At 36.1% G+C, this 25293-nt stretch overlaps 1 protein-coding gene across 1 annotated transcript in view; it reads right to left on the bottom strand.

Annotated features, from left to right (window-relative positions):
* Nucleotides 1-1118: 1118 nt before the first annotated feature.
* LOC118204610 (NFX1-type zinc finger-containing protein 1-like) overlaps nucleotides 1119-25293 on the bottom strand; it is a 69836-nt gene continuing 45661 nt past the window's right edge. Inside the window, exon 2 of the mRNA XM_085823721.1 lies at nucleotides 1119-9164. Coding sequence (XP_085679847.1) covers nucleotides 4686-9131 — 4446 coding nt within the window. The 5' untranslated portion in view covers nucleotides 9132-9164 and the 3' untranslated portion in view covers nucleotides 1119-4685. The remainder of the gene's footprint in view (nucleotides 9165-25293) is intronic.

Here is a 25293-nt window from a genome sequence, read left to right as displayed (position 1 = left end):
AAAGTAACATCATAAATTGCTAAGAACTACTTTAAAGTACTGCTTCTAAATCGCTTAATTTTTAAGCAAAGTATTAGTTTGATTTGAAATATTAATTAACAGCTTTATGCCGTGTCAAATGGCATCACTTCTGAGAAATGGTAATTTGAGAAACCGCGTGGAGGACAGATTAAAAATCGCTAAGCCTTGCGGAGATTTGCCAGGTATTGTTTATGCACGTGGTTACGAATGATACATATTCTATAGATATTTTTGATAAGAAAAATGCATTGAGTGAATATAAAGGACAAAGAAAAAAAGCTCAGAATAAAATTTAGTAGTAATTTATAACATATAAATTTACAACATGACTAAATTTCGCTAGTAATACCATACTAGACATAAATCATTAGCAACTAAAAAATATCCCATGTGCCAAAAATGGGTGGCTTAATGTTACCGAAAATTAATAAGGTAATTTAATATCTTCGCATACATAAGTACATCTTAGTGCTCAAGTTTATACTAACAATTCTTGTTGTAAAGTCACACTCAATGAGATTCCGTTGAATTTGTAAGCTCACATCTGTCCCACCTGCCAGAGAGCTAACAGCTACACGTTTACAGATCTGTATTCACTGGAAGTTGGGATAATAATAATAAATCCGTTTTCCTAAAGTAGTCTTGCAAGCAGACAATGTAGCTAGCGAACATATTGCTGATTTTTTCCCACTGGAACTGAAACGAGGTGTATACGAATAGCATCATTTTCCATTACCAAAAATTCAAAACCTACCCTTGCAAGAAAACGACAATAGAAGTTCGATGTGCATCGGAATTGTTTCTTCGAAACATAAAATTTTCCTGCTACTACTTCTGACATTAGAAATATTTTTAGTGTAGTCTTCTTAATTTCGGGAGAATCTTTAAACCACGCCATTTGTCTGGTATGATTTGAAATGATATAATTACATTCCAGATCCTACTTGGATCTTAAACCTATTTTTCATGCGACGCCATAAATAACTACTTTCTAGAGTGTTACTATGCGACTTCATATAAAATCTTTAATTTATTTTTCAAATTATAATTACTTAACAAACTAAACCATTAAAAAGAATAAACGTCCTTCTTGGTGATTTAAATCTTTATCATTTTTTTATTTTTATTTTTATGATACATTTTATTGTATAATTTTGCATGCATTAAATTCACAATATATATGCAACTGGCAATTCTTAACATTTCCAGTATGGTTATATTTACTAAAATACAGTGTCTAATGCCATATATTGCGTAATCTTACAGAATGTACATATACCTCCACCCATAGAGGCTTTGCTTTTTAATATACAAGCATATGAAAATTAAATTTTACACAATTCTTAGGAATGCTTTCTATCAGCAGCGTTTGAATATCTCTTTGAACTTCTGCACTCCAAAGTAACCAAACTTTAAATCCAAGTAACTTTCAATTTTAACAACCTTCGAATCCCCAGAATTTGCAAATTCTAAAACAATCTTTTGTCTTAAATATCATTTCCATTACTCTAAGATAAAAAGCTGCCGTAGTGCTAGCAGTTATGTTGGCTGTAAACAATTAATGAATGTATCCGTAAGTTCTCGTTGTCAGTATCCATTGCTAGATTCCATTTCCACAAATGGTCATTTCTTTCATTTCAAATTTATCTCTTTTCTCAGAAAATGACAAAAAAAGTTCATGGAAATAAATTTCCCTTCAATTTATTTTTTTGATTGCAATAAATTTAGCAAAACCCACCTAAACAATCATTTAGAATGACGCAGATAAAAAAGATGGAATCCTTTAGGTGGAAGATAGAATTTCAATTTTGACAGACAAAGCACATTTCCAGAATCTTATTATGAATATTTCCCTCATTTCTAAATGAAGATTGCTCTTTCAGAAAATAATCCTTCTAGACTTGGATAAAAATAACCAATTTTATTCTTGATTCCTGATATTATAACAACACATGTTATATGTCCTTCGCACAGGTTTGTGTGACATTATTTTTCATCACATACGCACAGTCAGTTGAAGGGCATGAACACATACAATATTTCTGCGAATTTAATTATACACATAGCCATCAAGGACACGACTTCCTTTTGATGTTAAGATAGGATATCATCAAATAGTATTGATTCTTCGTGTATTTCATGCAAATTCACCATCAAAGACATACAAAACGTTACAAATTACAAAAATGAAATCTCTAAAAGCATACAGAAAAGCGATCAACAAAATATTTAAGATGTTTCGCATTTTTATATCGAATATTATTCAAATAAAACCGCATATAAAAGGTGAAAGTGAAAACCACCACGGTAACTGAAATATAGGAAAAAGTAACACAGTACAAAGTCCGAAATCCGGAATCGTTGGGACTTCGGCGATTCCGGATTTGGAATTTTTCCGGATATTAGATCATCAGTTTAAATCTAGTAAGATGGCTTGTAGAAATTATAAAATTAAAAATATGAAACCGTAATTTATGAAATAAAGAACAATTATGATCTAAAGGGTATCAAAATTTACAAAAAAAAAAAAGCTTAATATTTATTTGTTTACCTTATTAAATATTTTTTCCCAATGTAAGTTGTTTAAGTTGCTCCGCTTTTTGTGCTAATACTTTCTCTTTAATTCTGTAGACAGACACAATCTCTTGTTCAGTTACATTGTTGAAGTCCTGTAACTGCTGTTTCGAGAATTCCGACTAACTTGTCAATCGAAATTTTCTCGTTTTCAGTAACTTCTCTGTCACATTCTTCACTATCGGTAGCGGTATTTTCTGGATCTAGAACCATACTACAGATTTCGCCATTCATTAATTGATTGATGATTGAGAAGCATTGTCGACACAATGAAAAACTTCTTTTATATTATCTTCATTTATTACCGCTTCTCCACATTTCTTTACAAAATACGTTAATTAGAAAATTTCACTTGTTTTAAGATATCCGAAATCTTTAAAATCAGCGCCTATCATCATCAAATTTAGCTATCTTTCACTTTACATATTTGGCTATGCATCATGAGCTTGGCGACTAACGACAAGTTGTTACGTTAAATTTTATCTTGTTTCTATCGCGCACTTAGACAATTAAGCCTGAATTGTATTAGTTATTTATTGTACTTATGTCTATTTCTTGCACATGCTTAAGGCTTATTAGAGTTCTGACTAAATAAATTCCCACATATACTTAAGCCTTATTGAGGGCCGGCGCTACATATCTTAAGGGCCGTTCCCACTGGAGACACTGACGTAGCCGACCCATCTCCAAAACCATTTTTTCCCATAGGGCAGCAAGTTGAAAAATCTGACCTGCAGGCATAGCGGAGCTAGTCGACACAGGGAACTGACTGCGTTAGCTCAGATAAACTCCAGCGGGAACGGCCCTTTACCGCCTGATACAGTCTCAGTGGGTCCTAAATTCTACCACTCCGTGTCAAAGAACGTCTATGTAAAGAAGGAAAGATTCCATAGATGTAATGTAAACCAGTTTGCTATTATGCCACCAGAAACCGGAGGGAAAATTCACCAAGGAACGGCGACGGTGATGGAATCACTAACTGTTCCAGTCCGGTGACGAAAACTGGCGGCGAGAATTTCCCTCTCCTCGATGTGTACAGGATATTGAGGAACACTTGTTAAGAAGAAACGTTCTTTGACAAAATGTTTTTTCTTTGACTTTTCGCAATAATTGAAACTCGGATTTTCGTAATTTTTTTTGGCTCAAAATAACTAATCCATTAATTAATTTACCTGCGCGAAAAAATATTTTCTTTTTCTTTAAAGTTTAAAGAAATTTTAAACGATATTCGCTTTATGAACTCTTCATAGCGTGACCTTCGAACTTGACACCGGCTTCGAGCTTTGGCTCTTTGGCGACAGATATTTTGCGCATGCGCAGCTGTTTCCCTCTACGTTGGAGCGGAGCCACTCCTGTAGTAGATAAGTTTTTCTTCTTAATAATACATATTCTTTGTCCGTGTGGTCATACGAGCCCTAGTGCTGTTTCTGGGTTTATGTGAATAACAAACCAGTTATTCTTAATAGCCCTAAATGTAATCTTTGGGTCTATGAGTATTATCAACAAAATATATTTTTAGCATATGGAAAGAAAGTTTTGGTAAATTGTTCCTCGTGAACATTTTTAGCATGTTTAACTGAAATCTGTGATCATCGCCAAGCGTAATGTCAAAATAGAAGGTTACCATACTCCTTTATTGTTCAATTACTAGCATAAAAAAATTGTTTAGGCATCGCTACATGAGTCATTAGTCAAGTTGTCATGTTTTGATAAACATGCCGTGATGTATAATAAACAATGATTCGCCAGGTTGGCGTCAGATCAACGATGTATCTATGTGGAATGTTTCGGTTTGAGATGTGTGCCAAAAAGCAGATACACAGCAACGGGGCCAAATTACTGATCGTACATATTTATGCTAAAAGGTTTGTTTCTTCAATAACAAGGTATTTTATTTAGTGTCGAAGTGATATTAAGAATTGGTACTCTCCAGATGTTTTATTATGCGCGGAGGGGGGAATCAAATGCCCATGCGTAAAACCTAGGAGAAAAACGTTGTTGGTGGTTTTAAGGTCCAGATTTTAGATCATTTCGGATAATGGACGTCCGGATTTCGGACTTTGTACTGTATTACTGTATCACACAACATTTTAAGCATATATAATGTTTATTAGTTCTTTAACAGCTTTTTCGAGTTCATACAGCTGCTGAAAACTTGCATTCGTTAGATGGCTGCAAATCCATAAAAGTAAGGTTTCGAAGCGATTTATCAAATATTCATCAAAAAATTCATTAAGCCTTTCGCTGACATGTATAAGATCACTCAGGCGTATTATACAGTTTTTCAAAATCAGTAATGAAGCAGAAGATGGTACATCTCTCTTTAGGATCTCTGAAATCTTTCTGCGCACATCAAAAAAAGTGGACGGAACGGAACAATGACTACCAAATATCGAATTGAAACGATAATACACTTTACTTAATTCACCAGTAGTATCACAATTTTTCAAAACGAATTTTTTAGCTTTTAGTAATTCGGTTTTGTATCGCCTGCTGTTAGAAACAGGAACACCACAAAGAGGACAATTCGGCCAATCAAAAGAAAACAAGCATATTTCAATGTGCTCATTCAACCTATTAACTTCAATTATATGTTCACAATCTTCAAGTAAAACGCAATTATCACCGACTGAAAATTCACAGTTATTGCATTCCAAACATACACATGGATCTCCACATAAACCAATGCACTTATGATTACATGGTAAAATTGCGCTACACGCTACAACGCATGGACCAACTGTACACTCCTCAAAGCATTTATTGGTACATTTTATATGATCACAACTTCTCACACAATTTTCATTACATTCTACACATGGTCGAATACATTTATTAATGCAATATGCACCATGAGGACAAGATAAATAGCATTTTCTCTCACATGGTGGACAAGGACTTCCACAGTAACCTTGACATTTATGACCACAAGGTAACATCAATTCACATTTTTCAATACAAAATGCATGAATTCCAATGTCAAAACACCAGCGGCAAAAGCCTACACAAGGGTGACCACAATTCAGTAATGTATCACATGATTTAGTACAGAATGAGAGAAGTTCATCCTCTGCCATGTTCAAACTGCATGGAACATAAACAGTATGGCCACAAGGACTTATTTTAGGCTGAAGTTCATTACAAACAAAATGAGCTATATTGTTTCTATTAAAGCAAGGGACATCTTTTACATGCCCACAGGAAAGTTTTACAGATACTAATTTTTGGCATTTGTGGTCTGATACATCTACATAACAGGGTAAAGTGTCTAAATGGGAGCATGGTAAGCATCGTTGCACTTCTTCCTCACATCTCAGACTATCAATACTTCTTGAATAGTGACCACATGGTAGTTCAACAGCACGTTTCTTAACACGTTTACATGGCTGGTAACATAATCTGGGGCAAATGCGTGATTCATCTATAAATTTTGTACAAGCCATTTGACAAAAATATCTGAGGTGATCACTGTCATCCAAATGGCAACTACGATTACATTTATGACCACAAGAAAGTTCAAAATCACATTTTTCACTACATCCAGATTTTAAAAATGCTACTATATCATCAGCAGTTTTTACTTCTGACACGGTTTTGTGTTGATGACACTGCACTGGTAATTTTTCTCCTACCATATTCTTCGTTTCCAGTTTTGTTACCATCGAATTCCATAGTTCACTTTTCCTTGAAAATAATTTAAAATTTCCAATACAAAACATACCTTTCTTAGCACGAGACAAAGCAACACAGACTCGGTTTTTTTCTTTCAGAAATCCAATAAATCCTGAATTGCTTCTCACAAAAGATATCAAAATTATATCGTTTTCTTCACCTTGATAATTATCAACAGTGGTGGGACACATATCAAGATTTACTTCATTTAAGTATTGTTGAATAAGGACTACTTGAGCAGCATACGTAGCAAGTATTGTAATTTGGTCAGCAGAATACGACTGAGCACACAAATACTGCGCCAGACTAACAATCACGCGAGCCTCAAACTCATTTGATGCACTAACAGAGGAAGAGTTTATATTTTCTGGTTCAGAATGGTTTAAGAAAAAGACACTAGATTTAACGCCCTTTATTTCTTCATATTTATAAACATTTTCAGCACTTCTTAATTCGTCATATATTTCTGGCACAAGTAGTTCTGCAATACAAGGTTTCATACGATGCTGAGTTACCAGCGTTGCTGATGGAGCAGAATTGCGAAAAAGCCTTTCAAACATTGATATTTTAAGATTATGTTTTTCAGAAAGCTCATGATTGGCTGGAATTGGTCGTAACTGTTTATGATCTCCAATGAGAATAAGGTGCTGAATGGATGGCACTAGTGAAGCAATGATATGAGACTCCAGTACTTCAGCAGCTTCTTCAACAATCATAATTGTAGGCTCTGCAAACTTTAGTAAATCTTTATACTTTGAAGCACCAGTTGTGGTAACTCCAATTATGTCTGCCTGTTTTAACGATTCTCGTTTAGTCTTATCTAGTATATATGGCTGTTGGCAATGGAAAAATGTTTTTTGGTAGTTTTCAACTGCTTTTGTAACAGATGTTTTGCATAATGATATATAGTCTTCTTTCCACTTCGAAAAAAGTACATACCTTGTATTAAGGTCCAAGGACCAAAGATCGTCAGAAGTTTCATATTTACAATGTGTCGGAATAGCGCTGTTAACTGAAATCCTGTCAATTCTTTTTTTATATTCTTCATATGGATCATTAAAACATGTGATACACAGCCATTCATATATATTTTTACTTAGACATTTACTGTCTGTTCTACAAAGTATTTTAAATTCCCGTTTGTGCACTGGGTTAATTATTTTTTCTAAAGCTCTATCGTCCAAAAATTTATGCTCACAAATATCTATAAAATATAGATTGTCATTAATTTCGTCACATATATCTTCAAGCTCTTTTGATGTATGGAAATCATTCATTACGCCAGTCATTACATATGGTTCAAGTAACTCACTTTTACTTTGACTACCAAGTCTTACTACTTTATTTGTATACAATAAAATACGTTCCAGAAATTGATCAAGAGCGTGATTTGTAAGACAGCTAATGATTATAGGAGATCTTTGAACATTATTTAACAAATAGTTCACAATTTTCACACCAATGAAAGTTTTGCCTGTACCAGGAGGGCCCTGAATTATAGCAACTTTTTTTGTGAGAGCTATTCTTACAGCTTCGCACTGCTGATCATCTAACTGCAATTCTTCTGCTGTTGGCCATGCACTTTTATCATGAGGATCAAATATCTTACAGGAATGAGAATCATGGTCTAAAACATCTCCTGGGCATTTCTCATGTAAACAATACTGCATATTACTCAAATACTCGGGTTCAGCTTCTTCATAATTCAGATAAACTATTATATCAGCTAATGGAAAGCTATTTTCTGTAAACTCTCTTATTGCTGAAAGTACATGACGGTAACATTCAAAGTAGGCAGAAGTTTCAATCATCAGGTATTGGTATTTTGGATTCAGTTTATCCAACATAAGATCATCTTCCAGTAAGATAGTTAATATACAGTTTTCACTTCTTCCTTTGCTAGATTTCACTTTCTTTACACTAGCAAAAATTGCTGAATGAAATGAATCAGCAGTAAGACACACCAAACTCCCAGGCAACAAATTTATTTTCTTTGTAGTGAATATTTGGAGCTTATACTGAATACCTTTCACTGTATATTCTGGTGGGTATACTACATTAACTCCTTGATATAAATTACATCCAGTCTTGAATACTGAACCTTGATCTGAATTCATACATAAATTTATACAATCTCTAAATGTTCGAAGCATATCTTCACGCATCAAGCGATAATGTACACTCAAATAATGGGTAACACTTTTGTAAGGAGCATCAATAATATTAATAGGCAAATTCACAATTTCACAATTAACAATATCATTATCTTTAGGAACTACCGATAATTTACGGAAATTCTCCACTCTGTCCTCCTCATCATCTGATGTACCAATAGGTTCATCATATTTATCCACTAAGGCTTTCAAACCTTGAAACTGTTCCAATGCAACTTCTATGTTTCTAACTTTCAGTTCTTTGAGTCGATTGATGAAATTCTGCACAGTAAGAAAAGTAACTCCAATTTCAGCCACAGCAAAATGTTTAAGTATGTTTTTTAAAACACATATATAATTGGCAATGAACATCACAATATTTATGTCTTGTTTTTGAATCAAGCACTTTCCTATCACTGAAGGTAGGTCATCATATAGGAATTTGTTACAATCCTTCAACATTCTAAGAAGCTTTCGCAAAGAGCCCAAATGCTTCTTCTCGGAACAAGCATGGCTTAAGATTTCAAGAATAATTTCTACATCTTTCAAACATACTTCACCATTGACAGAAACATATTTCTGTGTCTTTAAATAATGTTCAAAACCCAAACGAGTATCATTCAGCTTAGTAAGCAATTCACTGCTTCTCTTGTCAATTAACAAAACCAAGTCATCTGTTGATAAATTGTGAACAAATTCTTTTTTCGACATTATAATCTGTTTTTAAAGGGTAGAGCAAATCACCTGAAAAAAAAAAGTTCTGCTTAGAAATATTGCACAAACAATTACGATTTGAACAAAAAGAAGAGTAAAATGAAAATAAGTTACAGGTTACCATGGAAAACTTATGAGATACTAACACCAGTTGGCAAGAAACGAGCAAGGAAAATGGTGAACTGATGTATGTACAGCTAGAAGGAGCAAACTTCACATGATGTGTTTGGGATGAAGCTAAAGCAATCATTGCATATGTAAACTGCGAAATTGGCTCATCAAAGCAGCAATGACAATCTACAGTGCAGTGCAATGAAACACTACAACTTTCATTTGTGCAAGATATATAAAACAAGCTACACAGAACAAATTCTTACCAGCTCAAAACAACATGCATTATCTATATTAACACAAATTAGTATTCTTTCTATCCAGTATCGCTTACTTTACGTGTGATGGCACAAAATGAAATAAAATTTTATTGGAACAGTCACTTAGTCACTATAAATCATGTTCAATACTTATCAAGATTTCATAGAGGATTGTCACAATGCACAACCCTTCTTTTAGCCTACCTCAAACATTTTCAATAGGGAATAAAATCAGGTGATAGAGGCAGTCAAGGATGAAGTGAAAAATGGTAACTGTAGATAAAATTTGCAGCTTTGCGGTGATACAGGGAAAAGTTGCAAGCACGTTAATGAAGAATGTCACTGATATACCCAATAATTGATATGACGGCTTGATTTCTTATGAGAGATCTATTTTTGAATATGGTAATACACCAAAGAAGAATGTTCAAGTGGTATGCTGGGTATGACCAAGACCCACACTCTGTTTACACTAGACACATACGGTTACCCAAAAGTCTCCTTAACATTTGAAAATTCAATTATTCACGGAACAATGTAAGTAGAAAGTTAAAAATTGACACACATGCTTGAAATGACATGGGGTTTTATTGAAAGCAAAACAAATTGCAAGGAAAGACCAAGTTATGGCGCTGGGCAGCAAAATGTCAGCGACGCCGCATGAGAATCGTATATGAAATGAGCTGTAGTGTGAGGGGGAATCAGTCCCTTCATGACTTTGTCGCTTTTCTCTCCTCGCTTCTGGGTGATGGTCACGGTGTGATATAGATTTGTTACATCAGACGTGTTCAGACCCTTTTTCTTCGACGAAATGCGTGGTTCTGCTACTAAAACTATGAGTGTGATAGGTGCGAGGTAGGCTAACATGTTTCAGAATCGCATCATCCCTAGTCTGGCTGATGAACGCCTGTTGGAAAATATGACTTTTATGCAGGATGGCGCTCCACCCCATATAAACGTTTATCACTTACACGTGTAAAAGATCCGTTGCATACATCGCTTGGTGAGAATCTCGCGCTGAGCCGCCACTTCAGTCATGCTTGGCTTCTCAGATCCCCAAATCTCAGTCGGTGTGATTATTGGTTGTGGGATTACCTGAAATCGCGTCTACCACGATCGTACAATCTCAGAAAGAACACATGAATACTGAAAGACAACATCCGACGTCAGTTTTTCACCATACCTACGATATGCTGTACAGTGCTGTTCACAACATTGTCCCTCGACTACAGATTTTGTTGATGAATGACGGCCGACATGATGAGAATTTGTTACAAAGAACATAGTCTTTGCAAAAAATAAATTGTTATGCTAATTATTGTTTTTGTTATCATTTGAAGCACTATCTGTTGGCCGTTTGAAGCACTTTTTTGCTTTCAATAAAACCCCATGATGACATTTCAAGCGTGTGTGTCAGTTGTTACCTCTGTACCTACATTATTCAGTGAATTACTGAATTTAAATGTTAACGTATTTTGGGTCACCCCGTACATGCAACCATTATTTTCACTTAAGCAAATCTATCATTAATCACAGAAGACAACATCATGCCACTCAATCAACAATTCAAGATCTTCAGTGCATGATGACAGTCTCGCAATGTGTTGCTGATAAGCCTAAATAATTTGACAAGCGCTTGATGGAAGCATAATTGAGAATGTAATGATCGCAGGTGATAGGTGACGGAGGACGGGGACGCCTGGCGTCTAACAGAGGTAAACAGGCATATGTCCCACGCCCTCCCCTATCCAGACGCAACAACTACTTGTGGCCCCATAAGGGCGCACCAGGAGTTTATCGTTACTTCAACATAAATTACCACTTACTCATAAATTACTGCCCACTGATAACATATAAATTCTGCTTATTCGTAAATTATCGCATACACATAAGTTACTGCTTGCACCTGAATTACTGCTTACACATAAATTACTGCTTGCACATGAAATACTGCCTACATTAATATGATTACATTAATATGGTGCATTAATATGATGCTCAATTACATATACATGCTACATTACACGTTAATTTGATACATAATTACACATTATTATGATACAAATACTGCTTATACATTAATATGATACACAATTGCATAATACATTGTACATATGGCAACATTCAGATCGCAGTTTACTCATATTGGGTTATTCAGTGCGGAGTATGAAACAAAATTGTAACGACCGCAGCAAGTTGATCAATCAGATCGCAATAAGTTACTGCATTATGACAGTCGCGCAATAAGTTGTTGATAAGCCCAAGTAATTTGACAAGCGGCTGACGGAAGCATAATTCAGAATGTAACGAATAGCGACATACTGTAAAAAATGAAACTGGTAGAGGTATCCACCACTGTTGTGTCAATACCGTCAATGGCGTATTACAGACAACACGTTCTGATGACATAATAACTTTGTCGCATCATTGTCTGCATTTTGTGTCCAGAATCCTCTCACTGTGTTCTTTATCCTTCCTGGAATTCATCTCTGCGTACTCTTGCAATTACAGCAAATCTGAATCCCATTTGTCTGGTAATTTCCTGGAAAGAAAATTCTCTGATGCCAATGAAGTGTCTTCTGCCAAAATCACCTATGTGAATGAGCCATTATTTTACACAATTTAAAGGCATTCTTTATCGTTGCTAAACGAAGACTAAACGCTTCTTCTCACAATAAAAGAAACATGATTCATTGATCTTCACTTACAAAGATGTTTTCCCCATCAAATACTATTTACCAGTTACTTTTCGTCCTCTAATGAGCCCATCTTCTGAATCTCGCACGCAAATGATGTAATCACATGTGCGTTTTCTACTGTTTACCTTATGGTTGTAGCAGAGATCTATAAACTTAGTTTCTTGCGAGACTGTTGCTGCCTTAAGTTTTTCACAATAATCTTCAGTTTGTTTTTTATTAATTAATCATTTACACCTAATAAGTTATATATGGAATGATTTAACTTGAATAGAATATTTAATCACCTGAATACGCACAGCATTAAACAATTCATAGAATTAAATTTATTTCAGATTCTCTTGGCTCCCTGGTCTCAGTAAGACATCTAAATCCATTAAAAGCTGAAGAAGAAATTTTAGGACATTATATTATATTTCTCATAGGGCATAAAATAAGTAACATGCTCTAAAATTAATATAGTATCAACTGTATTCATAGAAGTAAACTATGAAGGTAACATAATTTGTAAGACTGTCACAATTCAGTGCGATTACTCTAGTAATTAGGTGATGTGATGGTAATAAATAATAACAATATTAGTAAACAAGAGCTATTAAAAATCAAAACCAGATAATTACTTATAAACTTGGCTTTGAATAACATCACATTTGTGTAATAATGCTCTAATAAAAACAGCCTTTATAGCCTCTTATAGAAAACCTATTAAACTGTTAACAAACTCTTCTGTACACACATATGAAACTAATTAAGTTCTAGAAAGATAACTGCTCTTTATAGCAACATTATGACGTGGCATTCACTTATACATATTATCACATGAAAATTTAGATATAAATCTGGCCCTGCCTGACCCTATAATTAAGGTTTTCTACTGCTAGAAAATCTACATCTCATCATGAACTTACATGAGTTTCTCTATATTATTATATGATATATTTTTACATTGTTTTTATGAATGACATATTCGTTTGCAGCATTCTGTTTCTACTGTTTACATTATGGCTGTAGCAGAGATCTACAGACCTAGTTTCTTGAGAGACTGTTGCTGCTTTGTTTTAGGCTTTTTTGTGTCTGCCTCTTTTTTTGCTTTCCACAATAATCTTCAATTTGTTTTCTATTGATTAATCCCTTACACCTAATACTTTACATATGGTATGGTTATACAGTCGGTATACAAATAGTGCTGGACTGTAGCCAATAGCGCGAAAAACATTATGAACTGGAAACCCTGCAAAGCAGTTAATTGTGTAACTCGCTTGTTCTTTACACTTACTTTTCTAACTTCTACAGGAAATGATAGTGATATGACACTTTCTATTATATAACTCTTTTTCGAAATATATATTTGTGATACTAACGAATATTAATCTATTTTCATGTATTAATAAAGTATGTGTTTCACTTACAATTTCCGTCTACAACCTTTTTTGGATTACAAGATAGTTAGCTATCATCTCGCTTGAAACTGCTGTGGATACAAGGTAAGAGAAATCCTTTTGTTCTCTACTTTTATTAATGTGTTGTGAAATTTCGAGGCTATTAAAATGTTTTACAACAAAAGATTATGAGACTGAAGGAAAGATCATAGCTTAATTAAATAATATATAAAAATGCTTTACAATAAACGGTTATGAGACTAAAGGTAAGATCATAGCTTAATTAAATAATAATAAAGAAAAAACTGTAAAAGCTAAACTGCAGTTTCATATCAAACCCGAAAATAAATTTATCGACGATACAAAATGTTTAACTAAAGTCAAATGCAAATTGCAAAACTGAATTCCAGCAATCCCAACATGGAAATTCAAAATGCAAATGCTACTAATAAAGGAGGATCTTTACGATGTAATCGAAGATGTTCCTCCAAGCCCTATTACAGAACAATGGAGTAAACGGGATCGACAATGTGGCGCGGTGATAAATTTGTTTATCGAAGACAGTCAAATAATTCACATTAAACATGAAACTACTGCTAAAGCCACCTAAGGAAAACTCAGGCAGGTACGTGAAAGGTCTAATCTTTCAAATACACTATTTCTTTTGAGAAAGCTTTACAGTTAAGCTTGAAGAAGACGGAAATATGCAAACACATATAAATACATGACTGAAGTTAATCGATAAACTCAAAACAATAGGTGAGAACATAAAAGACGAATATGTTTTGGCACTTTTGCTTTGTTCAATGCCTAGTTCTTACGATACGTTCATTACGGCTCTTGAAGCGAGAGCAGAATCGGAACTGAATCCAGAATTCTTAAAAGGGAAATTAATTCACGAATTCAACAAGAGTGTTGAAAATAATTCATCACATTCAAAGCCATTTAAAGCCTCATTTCAAAACAAAACAAAGAGAGAAAAATTGTGTTCATGCTGTCAGAAAAATAATCATCTTAGATCAGAGTGTTATCATCTAAAATCGAAACATAAAATGAACCGCGCCAAAACTTGAAGAAAACATACGCGGATTCTAAAACACGCCAAGGAAAGAATGCGTGTAACCTTGCGAGGAATCAACAAGAAACAAAAATTAAAACACCGGAAATCGAATCCAGATGGAATGCTGCTCTGTCTGCTGACAAAATTATGCATCAATCATCCGAGAGTTTTATTTTCGATAGCGGTGCAAGTAATCACCTGGTAAGAAATATTTCACGGAATGTAAACCTATAAATCCGTCAGATATTATAATTGCGAATAGGCAATGTATTAAATCAACGGCGATAGGAACTGCCTGTTTTAAAACAGTAAATGCTAAACAAAAAATAACTGAAGTTCTCTTATCGGAAGTTTTATACGCTCCTGAATTAGAAACGAATTTAATCTCAATTAAGAAAATAACGGGAAAAGAACTTTCGGTTCTGTTTGAAGGAAATAAATGTATGATCACAAAAGGAGATCAGATTATTCTAGAATGTCATGCAACTAATAATCTTTACCAAATTAAACCAATCGAAAGGAATAATGAACCATCAGCTCACGTAGCATTTCAGTGTAAAAATGAGAACTATGTTCAACTGTGGCATAGACGCCTTGGTCACAGAACGATGATGCAATCAAGCAACTTGTAAACAAAGAACTCGCTGAAGGAATTAATCTAGATAATTGTAAACATGATACCAAATGCATTCAGTGCATAAAATGTAAACTAACTGATTTCCCGTATCCCAAAGAATCGAAATTCAGAGCATCTAAACCGCTAGAACTCGTTGACACTGGTGTTTTAGGACCAGTACAAACACCGTCTGTCAGTGGGTGCCTGCACTTTGTAACATTTTTTTTTTTTGATGATTACAGCAGGTTCACAATGCTTTACCTAATGAAAAAGAAAAATGAAGTAATTTCTAAACTAAAATAATTTATTGCTCTTACAAACAATAAATTCGGAAGAAAGGTAAAAACGCTAAGTAGGGACAACGGTGGTGAGTACACAAGTAAGGAACTTGAAGAATATCTCATAAAACATGGTATAAACCCCAAGCTTATTGTACCGTAATGTCCATCACAAAATGGAGTCAGTGAACGCAAAAATAGGTCTTTGATGGAGATGACAAGATGTCTTTTAGCTGACTCAGGTCAACCTCACAGTTACTGGGCAGAAGCAGTACTAACTGCAAATTATTTACAGAATCGTATGCCTACAAAACCAAATGCAAAAACCCAACCTCTCTCATCTGAGAACTTTCAGGTACAAAGCTTTTGCTTACATCCATAAATCTAAAAGGGCTAAACGGGATGATACTGCTATAGAAGGAATACTTGTCGGTTACAATAGCAGAAGTAAAGGTTATACACATGTTATCATAAATTAAGGAAAAACCACAAAAATCACGATTACTGAAAAAGTTACATGTACAGTTTTATGAAAATTACCCACAATATACAACACATAGTAAGGTAACGAATAACATAAAAAGAAATTACCAGACAATTATGGTAGTATAGAAATTAGCACATGTATAAAATGAACAAATCGAATATGTCAGTTTGCTACAGTAAAAGTACCTTCAATATGGAATATAATCGCCTCTAGAAGCAATACAGAACATTCAGCGATGTGTGATGCTTTCAATTATGGGTTCTTTCAGTTCCATAGGAAGCGAGAGCCATTGCTCTTGCAAAGCAGTGGCTCTCGCTTGCAAAGCAGTTGCAATCGCGGCAAGGGTCTAAGGGGGCGGATTGAGAGCCGCTAAACGTTTCCCTAAAGCATCCCAAACGTGCTCGATAGGATTCAAGTCCTCGGATCGAGCTGGCCACTCCATGCGCATAATTGTTTCCTGTTGAAGATAATCATATACGATGCGAGCTCTGTGTGGTCTTGCATTGTCGTCCTGTAACAGAAAAGCATCACCTATTGCCCCGGCATATGGGCGCACATAAGCATCAAGGATGTCATCTCTATAAACATGAGCATTCACTGTTCCCCTTGGAAAACATGAAGGTCTCTGCGTCCACCCCAAAAAGATGCCACCCCAAACACAGACACTGCCTCTTCCGTATGCATCTCTTTCACGGATGTTTGACGGATGATAACGGGTTCTAGGTTCTCTCCATATCAAATAACGCCTACTATCGCGTTCTAGATTAAACCTGGACTCATCCGTAAAGAGAACAGCCCTCCATTGCTCAGGCGTACACTTGTCGTGCCCACTGCAAATGGTGACTCCTATGGCGTGACTTGAGCGACACGCAAATTGTTGTTCGCCTCGCATACAGACCACCTTCGTGAAGCTTTCTACGCACAGTTGACGTTGACACCAACTTTCTGATGGCTGCAGCAAGGGAGGATCTAAGAAGAGTCGGAGTAGCGGATCTATTCTTGAGTGCACATAATGTCAGATATCGGTCATCAGCGCTCGTCGTAGCAGTTGGCCGTCCTTGGTTGAACCTCCTAGGTGCCGAATAAGTCTATGAACCACAGAAGGACTGCCTCTAGTCTCCCAATGGCTTTCTATCGTAGTTCTGCATGCAAATGATGCCTGGAGATCATTGTTACGAATTGGCTATCTCAGATTTCTGATGTCACTATCACATTGAAATATATGGGCTTGCTCTCAAACATAGACTTTTATGCTCCTTGCAGATAACGTATTCCGAGTGCAGCGCCACCAACTTGCATATTGCAGTTTTACTCAACTACTCTTACTTGGCAACATATTCAAATTTTAGACGGTTTGGCTTTTTTTTTTTTTTTTTTTTTTTTTTTTTTTAAAGGGAGCTATTGTTATTTTTGTGATTTTGTCTTAATTTAAGATCACCAGTGTAGAATTTTAATTCCTGGAGGCAAAATCATAATAAGTCGATCTGTATGATTTATTAAAGACACTGGAACTGACGAGCCTGTAAGCGTGTCTTTAAACCAGGATGAAAGCTGAGAGCTGGAATAAATAAAAATTGAAGAAACTAAAAAGGAAGAAACACCAGAATCCGAAAAAGTACCTTTGGAACTCAGAAGAACAATGTCACAAAAGGTAAACCTCCTGATCGCTACGGATTCCGTGCAAAATACCCAATCTCTCCTGAACCCCAAACCTAGAAGGAAATGCAAACTTTGGAAGAAAATGAAAAAAGAAGATGGCTGACAGCTGTTCGAGAAGAAATTAATTCACTAGAAGAAAACAACACTTCGGAATTAGTTGATTTACCAAAAGGAAGAAAAACAATAGGATGGTCTTTCAAAACCAAGCTCAATGCAGAAGGAAAAATTGAAAGATACAAAGCCAGATTAATCGCAAAAAGATTTAGCCAGAATTTTGGATCTGACTATGACGAAACCTTTGCTCCTGTAGTAAAATACACAACTCTACGAGCTTTCCTATGTGCAGCTTCCTTTAAAAAGATGTCTGTCAAACATATCGATGTCAAAACCGCTTTCCTTCATGGAGAACTAGAAGAAGAAATTTACATGACTCAACCCGAAGGATACTCGAAAGCTGGAAATGAAAATAAAGTTTGCAAGCTGAAGAAATCTATATATGGTTTAAAACAAGCCGCTAGAGCTTGGAATTTGAAAATTGGAAAAATACTCCTAAACATGTCATTTAAACAAAGTAAAGCAGACCGATGCTTGTTTTTCAAAAACATCATTGCAAAATTCACATATATAATATGATATGTCGATGATATGCTTATAGAAAGAGAAGAATATGTAATGCAAAAAATCCAACAACTCAATGCTAAATTGAAAATCAAAGACCTAGGAGAAGTCACCTACTACCTCGGCATAAACATCGAAAAATTTAAAGACGGAACCTTTGCCATGAACCAAAAGAATAAAATCGAAGAAATAGTTCAAAAGCTTGGACTTCAAAATGAAAAACCAACATATACGCCAATGGAAACAAACTACAGCAAACTAGAAGGTGAAGAAGATCTTCTAGAGGATAATACAGAATATAGACAAGCAGTAGGGGCATTATTATATATTGCAACAATCAGCAGACCAGATATAGCATGTGCAGTCAATCTACTGAGTAGAAGAAACGAAAAACCTCGAAGCACAGATTGGAATGCTGTCAAGAAAGTCATTCGATACTTGCTTACAACTAAAGACTTTAAGTTGTTCTTTAACAAAATTCAAGAACCTATACTAACTGCATATTCGGATGCAGATTGGGCAAATGACAGAACAACAAGAAAATCCATTAGCGGATACATATTCAAACTAGGAAATAACTGCATTTCATGGAGCAGCAAACGTCAAAACTGCATTGCACTATCTTCAACTGAAGCAGAATATATTGCAGCAGCTAATACAGCACAAGAAGCACAATGGCTGTTAAATTGTAAGGATCTTAAGTTTTACTAACGTTTATTTTATTTTAAATCTTTACTATCACTTCTTATTTTCTACTTCCGGCCAGAATTATAAGCGTGAAGGGTTTTTTGCAAAGTTTGTCTGGCGAACGCCAAGTATTTAAGTTGTGGCCTTTTGCCAAGCGAGAGAGAGGAAGCAGTGAGTCAAAGCAGGCCGCTTACCTTAGAAGTTACGCAGTTGCTGTTTGCCTTCCAGGCCAGAGGTTTTAATCCTCTTGATAAATTCAAACGTATTGTAGTGTTCACAGTCTCTGTACTACATACGCTTCCTGTTAATATAAGGCCAATCTTCCACGTTTATTATTCTAAAGTTAAATTAGAGTTTAGTTTTATTTTTATACTTTTACGTTAGACCCCAAGTGGCGGGTCAGTGTATTCCGAAGTACGGAAGTTATTGTATATAGAGAAAAATAAAGGGTTTTGTATACCCTTCATGTGTATCCTGTCTACTTACCACAATTAGTGAACATAGCTTTAGTAAGCTCTCTGTTCCGAGTCAGGTCCTTGTATGTTCCCGAAGAAGGTTAGAAGGAACATTGACCCTGATAGTGGCGCCCAACGAAGAAGAATAACCATGGCCGAGTTTCAAGAAGAACCTGTGCTGCCTGCAGAAACGGCTCAGAATCCAGAAATGCCAGCTGCCGCCCTGGAAGGATTTGGTTACATCGTCCAGACCATGCGTGCTTCGATGAAACCAGAAGCAACGTTTAATAGAAACTCACCGGTAACCAGTTTTTTGGAAAAATTGGATGACCACTTCATGCTCTACCCCGTGCACGAGTTTCAAAAAGTTACCTTAGCTACCAGCGCTTTGAGGGTCCAAGCGCTTAACTGGTTCAAATGTATAGGCAGAAGTCTCTTGGGTCAAGCAGGAAGTCCCACCTATACTTACGAAAATTTCAAGACTGCCCTACTAAAAGCCTTCCCTGTTGTAAGGGATCGTGCGAAATTAGAAACGGAACTTTTCAGTATATATCAACAAAGAATCGAAAACCTCTCGAGCTTTATTTTAAGAAAAATTCACGTTTTCAAACTCTTGTATGGAAACCGTCCGGATCCTGAAATAATTCAAGTGATTTTGCCGAGGTTACTACCCCAAGTGCAAGACTTTATTGAATTAAGAAACCCGACTACACTGGAAAAGTTATTTGAGCTAGCAATCCAGTTTGAAAGTAGAAGAACGGCGGACGTCGAAAGAAGACGCCAGTATCAACAGCGAAACCAATTTGGTACGCCAAGACTACAGCAAACTCAAGCACATGGCTACGGAGAAAAAGCGAATCAGTGGGCAAGGAAACCCGAGCATTCAAAAACAGCCGGCGAACGTCGACAGTTCAATAGCAACCCAGGAAAAAAGTCTCAAGGCCAGGGGAAAAAGAAGGAAAGCACGGAAAGGAAAAATAATTTAAACTAAAACGGATTTCTGCTGACGAGAGGGTGCGGAAATCCGAAGGCCACGAAAACCCCTCTTCCTACAAGTTAAATACAGTAATGGTGAAAAATTTGACTCTTCCGAAGATTGAAGTCTTGGTGAATAATATCCCAGCCACCGCATTCCTGGATACCGGCGCGCAGTGTTCCTGTGTGGCAGAAGAGTTTTTTAGGAAGTATTTTCGCAAATACCGCATATATAATGCGGATAACACGACAGTGTTAGCGGCGCAAGGAGAAAAATGTAAGTGCGTAGGTAAAGTACCTTTGTATATCCGTATCAAGGACGAACAAATAAAGGTGATGTTTTTTATCGTAAAGAATCTGCAAGCACATTTAATTTTAGGAATAGATTTTCTTTCAGAAGCCCAAGCTACGCTGGATTTTAATGAAGCGTCCCTTAAGCTGACAATAAAACCAGTTCGTACTGAAAACGCTGAACCGCCGATGTTAAAACTTGACCACCTGCCTAATGACGAGCAAGGAAGAATCCGACTAGTGGTAAGTGAATTTGCTTCGTTATTTAGTGATATTCCAGGATTTACTCAGGTTACTAACCATAGTATTGACACCGGAGATGCAATGCCAGTTCACCAAAAACCATACCGGTATGATAAGAATAAGGAAAAAATTATAGAATGGCATATTACCGATATGCTACGTAAAAAGATCATAACGCCCATCTCAAGTAGTTATGCTAGCCTGGTGGTTTTATGTAAGAAAAATAATGACTATCCTTTGGAGCATCCAAAAAGGTGGAGATTCGCTATTGATTACCGTAAATTAAATTCCATAACGAAATATCCGGTATATCCGTTACCGATCATAGAAGAAATTTTAAGGAACATAAAATCAACCAAATTTATGACGACTTTAGACTTAACGACTGGTTATTTTCAAATAGGGGTGAGGCCTGAGGACGTGCCTAAGACTGCTTTTATAACCAAGTCTGGCACTTATGCATTTTTGCGTATGCCGTTTGGCCTTTCAGGGGCCCCGGCAACATTTCAGCGATGCATGGACATTGTGTTAAGACCTGTTCTTGGAAAGTCCACATTTATCTATTTAGACGATATCATTATTACTAGTGATAATCTCGACCAACATGTACAGGATTTAAGACAGGTGTTTTCTTTATTAAATGAGGCCGGTCTAAAAGTTAATGTCGAAAGGTGCAAATTTGCAGCCCCTGAATTAAAATATTTAGGTTACAAAATATCTCAAAAAGGGATCGAGACAGATGAATCAAAAATAATCGCTGTACAAAAGTATCCGACTCCAAACACGGCAAAGAAGCTCTCTTCTTTTCTAGGACTTTGTTCATATTATAGGTCCTTTATAAAAAATTTTGCAGCTATTGCTGAACCATTGTTAAAATTTAAAAAGAAAAAGGCAAGATTCTCGTGGACGGCCGAAGCCAATAGTGCTTTCGAAAAATTAAAACAAGCATTAACGCAAGCTACTGTGTTGAAATTTCCTGAAAAGGATGAGAATTTAGAAATTTCAGCGGATGCTTCGGATTATGCGGTGGGAGCGGTACTTTCGCAAAATGAGCAGCCCGTGGCATTTTTTAGCCGAACTTTAAATCAAACACAAAGAAACTATTCCGCGACCGAGAGAGAGGCACTTGCAGTTCTGTTAGCAGTGCAAAAGTTCCGAGTCTATTTTGGAAAGGCGCCGATAACAGTATACTCTGATCATGCGGCGGTAACTAGATTGTACTCAGGAAAAAATTTATCCCCAAGGTTAATAAGATGTGCACTCAAGCTGCAAGAATATAATCTGGTAATCAAGCATACCCCTGGAAAGGAAAATATCGTAGCAGATGCCCTATCAAGAATTAAAATAGATGAACAAGGGAATACCGTAAAGGTGGCAATGCTCACAGCATGTACAATAAATTCCCGAGAAACTGTAATAACTGAACTGGGTAAGGATCCTGAGTTTGGAAGCATTTATGAGTATTTGAAGGATCCTGAAAATTTTAGCCACCAAGATATTGTGGCGATAAGAAATAGGGCGGCCCATTACGAACTAATAGATGATCTATTATTTTATACAAAAACTACGAATTCCAACAACGAATTTCGACCTGTTATCCCAGCTAGTCTTAGATTAAATATCCTGCAGGAGCTCCATGACAGCCCTTTAGCTTCTCATGCTAGTATTCGAAAAACTATCCAACGCGTACGCGAGGCAGTCTACTTTCCTGAACTGCAAAAGTTAACAAGGGCGTATGTCCAGTCCTGCCCAACATGTCTAGCAGTTAATTATGTTAATTTCCGCCCGGCCGGGTTTCTAAATAGTATTAAATCCGAATTTCCAAATGAAATAATTGGCATCGATTTATTGGGCCCTTTCCCAAAAAGTCAGTTAAATAAAAGTCGCTATCTCCTTGTTATGGTTGATCATTTTAGTAAATGGACCGAAATTGTTCCCTTAAAACGAGCCTCCGCGAAATTAGTTACTGATTCTATTTTAAATAAATATATTTTAAAATACGGGGCGCCCCTAAAAGTTATATCGGATAATGGTCCTCAATTTGTAAGTAATATATTTGAAGACATGTGCCAAAAACTGGGCATACGTCATTTAAAAATGGTCCCGTATCGGCCGCAACCAAATATAGCGGAACGGGTCAACAGAAATATAGTGAAAATTATCCGTAGTTATGTTAAAAATTTTCATAAAAGCTGGGATAACTATGTCAATGAATTTGCTTTCGCCCTTAGGACCGCAAAACATGATACAACGGGCAAAACATCTGCTGAGTTATTTCTAGGCAGAAAGATTATAACACCGTTAGATAAATTATTTTATGTGCAACAAAGAGCCCCAGAATTTAAAATGGGTGATATAGAAAAACTAATAAAAGAAGCAAAAAAGAATACGGAAGTAGCACAAAGAAAACAGAAGCTCTATTATGATTTGAAACGACGGGGAGTAACTTATAAAGTAGGGGATGAAGTTTTAAAAATTAAGCATTCACTTTCTTCAGCACCAGAAGATAAAACTGCCAAATTTTTTCCACGATTTGAAGAACCATATGTTATAGAAAGAATAACTCACGCTGTAGTAGTGTTAAAAGCCAGAAATGGTGAAACCTGTTCCGCAAACATTGATCAAATCAAGCCCTACTTCGATCGTAATAAAATGCAAATCTTTTCAGATCTTTTGCAGGATCCGGCACGGCAGACACCGCGGGAACAAGCTCCAGAGGTGGAAAAACGACAAGTACAAAGGCAAGCCAATAAGAGGCAGGAGCAAGTGAAAAGAAAATTTCCCCGCGGAAAAATTAAAGGTAACAAGAAAAAGAAGCCGTTCCACCGTCCAGAAAAGAGAGTTCACGAACACCCCCAGAATGAAGAAGGGAGAAGGACGACGTATGTGAAGAGAACCAGGAGAAATGACGGCAACTATAACCCGGCTCTAAAACGGAAGATCGACTCATCCGACAGGACTCTCCGCAGTAAATGTAGCCGAACTGCGGAAGGGCCATCAGCGGCGGAGGAAAAGTTACAAGGAAAATTTGAACGGCCAACAACGAGGTCCAAGCAGGAACACGACAGAAGTTTCCCTGTTCCGCCAAGACCAGCTGCCATCAAACGGCCAAGACCACAAGCAGAGGAGAAAAGGAAGGTATTCAAGGGTGCCCGAACTGGTGAAAAAAGGAAGCTTCCAGAGGAAAGCACTGAAGGGCGAGCCCGTACAAGAAGGAGGATAAATCAAACTACTATCTGCAGTACCTTTAAAGACTGGGCCCAGAAAAGGATGTCCGAATATTACAAAGATAAGTAAAATTTTATGTTACTTTGCAAACTTAAGTTAATCTTTCATTCTTACTGCAAGTGGCAGATTTCAAGAAGTTTTACCTCATGCGAGGTCTACCTTTATCGCCAAAAGGGCGAGAAATGAGTTGTTACTGATTTTGGTATTATGTTTTTCAATTACTCGCGCGTAAAACTAAAGTTGATGTATAATAGCGTTGTGTAAAGACTTAAATATTGTAAAAAGTTATTGTATAAATTTTATTTAAAACATTCTAGCAAGAAAGAAGTTTTAGTCTGAAAGACTTTTTGAAATGTATTATTTCAATGTAGAAAGAATTGGCACTTGCTTTGAAAAGAATAGAAGTTAACAATGTACTACTAATGTATGTTTTCAAATGTGTAAAATTAACGGCATGTTGATATGTTCTGTTATTTTAAATGTTAAGAAATACCGTGATATGGTAAAAGTGAAAGTAATGTTAAAAATTTTTTATTCGTGTGACTGTAAAGACTAAATCATGGCGAATATGTGTTAAAGGTTGAATGATGTAGTTAGGCTCTCTGACGCTACACTTTAGAGTTAGCCACTTTTAGAATAGTACCTCAGGGTTTAGAGTTGAAATTAGGGTGTGTTAAAAGGTCTCGTTATGTTGAATTTTAACACGTTAGTGTTTTGATTGTAGGAGGAAGTGTGGCACACGTAGACAGAAACACATTCGTGTTTGGTGTTCTTTTACAACACATGTCAGAGAGCACGGGGAGAGATAATTAAAATAGTCATGAATGAAATAAGAATGTTAAGAGAAGTATAATTGTATATGTTACTTGCCATTTCATTGTGTAACATTTCATTAAACTAGTTTTCCTTCCAGATCTCTGGAAGGAACCAGAATTGAATAAAAGCTCCTGTTTAGATGCAGTACAGATGAAAACAAATTGTTGTATATCCTGGGAGCTGCTATTGTAACAAATTTCTTTCTTTTAAATTTCTAGTTTCTAGCGAAGTATGTTTGTAAAAGATTGGCCTCGCGCTAGATTCTAGAGCTAAACGTTTTCAACAAGGTCGTTTTAGACC

Source organism: Stegodyphus dumicola, chromosome 9 (assembly GCF_044657685.1).
Source record: "Stegodyphus dumicola isolate Sdum_Otavi_A_Nest chromosome 9, ASM4465768v1".
Taxonomy (NCBI): domain Eukaryota; kingdom Metazoa; phylum Arthropoda; class Arachnida; order Araneae; family Eresidae; genus Stegodyphus; species Stegodyphus dumicola.
This window is presented reverse-complemented; position numbering and strand designations above follow the sequence as displayed.